The sequence below is a fragment of the Staurois parvus genome, unplaced genomic scaffold (assembly GCF_062004578.1).
Source record: "Staurois parvus isolate SC_StPar_1 unplaced genomic scaffold, SC_StPar_1.0 ptg002873l, whole genome shotgun sequence".
In the NCBI taxonomy this organism is placed as follows: Eukaryota; Metazoa; Chordata; class Amphibia; order Anura; family Ranidae; genus Staurois; species Staurois parvus.
Genome location: NW_028320669.1, coordinates 42,541 through 46,303, shown reverse-complemented (window position 1 = coordinate 46,303; position 3,763 = coordinate 42,541). Strand labels below are relative to the sequence as shown.

The 3,763-nt window shown below is 49.7% G+C and overlaps 1 protein-coding gene across 1 annotated transcript; it reads left to right on the top strand.

Moving 5' to 3' along the window:
• Positions 1-1,300: 1,300 nt before the first annotated feature.
• On the top strand, positions 1,301-3,324 carry LOC149428991 (E3 ubiquitin/ISG15 ligase TRIM25-like). The gene has a single exon (XM_089666862.1). It carries the CDS (start codon positions 1,327-1,329, stop codon positions 3,082-3,084), a length of 1,758 nt encoding a protein of 585 aa, XP_089522988.1. The 5' UTR covers positions 1,301-1,326; the 3' UTR covers positions 3,085-3,324.
• The last annotated feature ends 439 nt before the right edge of the window (positions 3,325-3,763 follow it).

Here is a 3,763-nt window from a genome sequence, read left to right as displayed (position 1 = left end):
GGAGGTTGTGTGACGGATAAAAGAGTGCGTCTGTCCACAGACTCCGCTGACCAGCTGACATTTATCAACATGAATCAGTCCTGGATCAACAGCAACTATCTTGTCCCTGATGCTGATGTAACTGATTCCATTTGTTAGGGATCTGGGATCCCTTGAAGACTGCCTATGCTGCCTATCCTATTCCTCAGTCCTGATTATGGGCGCTTCCAACGGTTTGGTTTAGGGCCCCACCAACACTCAAGGCACAATTTTTGGCCCCCGTTTCACAGCTGCATGTCATTTCAATGTTTGTTTACCATTTTTCTGTAATTGTTCCGAATTTTTAACTGCGGGGCCCCTGCCTGCGCCCAGCAAGAGTGACTGTGAGGGGTTACAGTGTTCAGGCACCACCAACACCCAAGGCCAATTTTATTTATTTTGTACCCCTTACTTATTCACAAGGGGGGGCAGCATCAGGGTGCCCCCTTGTTTAAAGAGGTACCCTGATGCTGAGCCCCCCTGCCCGCATACCCCCACAACCACTGGGCCAGGGTTGTGGGGAAGAGGCCCTTGTCCCCGTGCCGAAGACATGTGGCCTGGTAAGGCCCAGGGAGGGGAGGGCCGCTTGTTCAACCCCCCCCCCCCTCCTTTCCTGGCCTTCCAGGCATGTGCTCAGAGTCAAGGGTCTGGTAGATAGGAGGGACCCCACACTATTTCTCCTTATTTTTTGGGGGTGGGGTTCACCTTAGAAGTCCTACCAGGCTTAAAGGGCCATGGCATGGCTTTTAGGGGGGACCCCACACTTTTTTTTTTAATATAAATGTCAGTCGTGCTGCAGCAGGTCCTATACATTGTACAGATGTGCAACTTTGCAGGGAGTTTATGGGGACCCCCCAGGCATAATAACATTTTTAGTTTTTTTACATTAAGCAATGAAAAAAATGGTACTTTTTAAGAAATATCCACCGATTCCTGTCCCTCAGGGCCGTCCCCGAGTCCCCATACCACTTCTGGGGCCAATAAGTGGCATAAAAGCCTTCAGAATGGACACTTTTCCATTTACAAGTTCCAGTCCCATAGACTTGCATTGAGTTCGAAGTTTGCAGTTGAACTTTCGTCAAGTTGGAATGTTGGACCGCGAACCGAACAGGGGGGTGTTGGACCCGTCACTACTTATTACATGTCTGTGTCCTTCTGTACAAGAATTCTTCTAGCTACGTGTCTCAGTCCCAGCCTCTCCCTGTGTAGGAATGTACACCTCCCCCCCTGTAGGAGTGTACAGAACGGGTCACATTGGATACGGAGTGTCAGAAACTTTCCCCGTCATTCTGTCTTCTGCTCTCAGCGATGGCGTCTTCTGATCTGAGGAAGGAGCTGGAATGTTCCATCTGTCTGAACATTTATACAGATCCTGTAACCCTGAGATGTGGACACAACTTCTGCCGGGACTGTATTGGCCGTGTGTTGGATACACAGGAGGGGTCTGGAGGTTATTCCTGTCCTGAATGCAGAGAAGAGTTCCAGGAACGTCCTGCACTGAGGAGGAACATAACACTACGTAACATAGTGGAGAACTTCCAGTCTACCCATCCAGAGCAGGAGGAGTCCGGGGTCTTCTGTACTCACTGTATTCACACTCCTGTACCGGCTGTGAAATCCTGTCTGCTGTGTGAAGCTTCTCTGTGTGACAACCACCTGAGAGTCCACAGCAAGTCACCAGAACACGTCCTATGTGACCCCACCACTTCCCTGAAGGACAGGAAATGCTCCATCCATAAGAAGATCCTGGAGTATTACTGCATTGAGGACTCCACCTGTATCTGTGTGTCCTGCAGGCTGGATGGAGAACATCGGGGACACCAGGTGGAGACTCTGGAGGAGGCCTCTGAGATGAAGAAGAAGAAACTGAGGAATGTTCTGCAGAAACTGATGACAGAGAGAGAGAAGATGGAGAAAAGAGTCCAGAGTCTGCAGGAATGCAGGAGGAAAGTACAAGGAAAAGCAGATGATGAGACCAAGAGAGTCACTGCCCTGTTCAGAGACCTCAGGAGACGTCTGGAAGACCTGGAGAAGAGAGTCCTGAGGGACATCTCCGGGTGGGCAGAGCGGGTCTCCTGTCCCATGTTGGATTATATTCGGGATATGGAAATAAAGAAGGAGGAGCTGTCCAGGAAGATGAGGGACATTGAGGAGCTGTGTAACATGACGGATCCACTGACTGTCCTACAGGAATCAGACACAGGTGACTTGTGTTATACTGAGGATGGAGTTGAGGACAGAGAGAGACATGAGAACCTCCTCCATGATGGAGGGGATGGGGATGTGGGGGGGATCTCACACACATTACACACGGGTTTATCTGATATCATGTCTGGGGTCAATGTACAGAAATGTACAGGCACACATGTCTCTCCACATTCTACTACAAAGGGCGAAGGTCCCATCAATGGTCCACCATCCAGGCCAGACCCCCAACCCTCCCCCACTGGAGGACCAAATATTGGGGCTGTACAGCAAACATGGGGGGTGTCGGGGGTTACAGACATATTACTGGATGTGAGGACAGCTAGTAATCTTCTACATATATCAGATGACGGGAAAACTGCATCCAGGTCATATTCACATCAGAATCGGCCAGAAACACCAGAGAGGTTCCAGGGTTCTCAGGTGATGAGCAGTCAGAGCTTCTCCTCCGGGAGACATTATTGGGAAGTGGATGTTGGGGGGTCAGAGTACTGGAGAGTCGGGATGTGTTACCCCAATATAGACAGGAGAGGAGATCACTCACGGATTGGAGATAATAAGAAGTCCTGGGGGTTGGAGAGGTTGGGGTTGAGGGGTAATCAGTGCTCAGTGACACATGACAGTAAGAAGACCCCATTCCCCGGCGGTGTCTCCAGTACCAGAGTCAGGATAGATCTGGATTATGAGGCCGGGCGGATCTCCTTCTATGATCTGTGTGACCCGATCCGACACCTCCACACCTTCACCACCACCTTCACTCAGCCCCTCCATGCCGGGGTATTTGTAGGGTTAGGTTGTATAAAGATATGTGGGAGGAGCCAGAAGTGGGGGACCCGCCCAGAGACATCACAAGAGGGATGATCTGATTGGTGATTGGTGCAATACTCAGCCAATAGGAGGAAGGGCAGGAAACAGGAGTGATTTGTGGAGAAAGCTGCAGGTTCTGGGGCCGTCATCTTCATCCTAAACCTCACTTCACTCCCTAGTGTGTCACTGACCAGGAACAAGCATGCAGGAGGTCCGAGTGTTCCGCCTTCACTGGCTGCATGCTTGGCACACTTATTTTTGACAGTGGCAATAAAATGACAGTTGAAAAATTAAGTTATTTTTTGTCTGTTGAAAAACGACAGTTTTTCAATTTTTAACAGTTGAAAAATCAAAGTTTTGTTGACAGAAGCAATATAAGTGCAACAAACAGAACATGGAAGTCGCTGATCACAATAACGCGGCAGACATTCCAGGACCAATCATGAGGTGAGAAGACGACAGACGATCCCCCGGAACATCATCAGAACATGGAAGTCGCTGATCACAATAACGCAGCAGACATTCCAAGACCAATCATGAGGTGAGAAGACGACAGACAATCCCCCGGAACATCATCAGAACATGGAAGTCGCTGATCACAATAACGCGGCAGACATTCCAAGACCAATCATGAGGTGAGAAGACGACAGACGATCCCCCGGAACATCATCAGAACATGGAAGTCGCTGATCACAATAACGCAGCAGACATTCCAAGACCAATCATGAGGTGA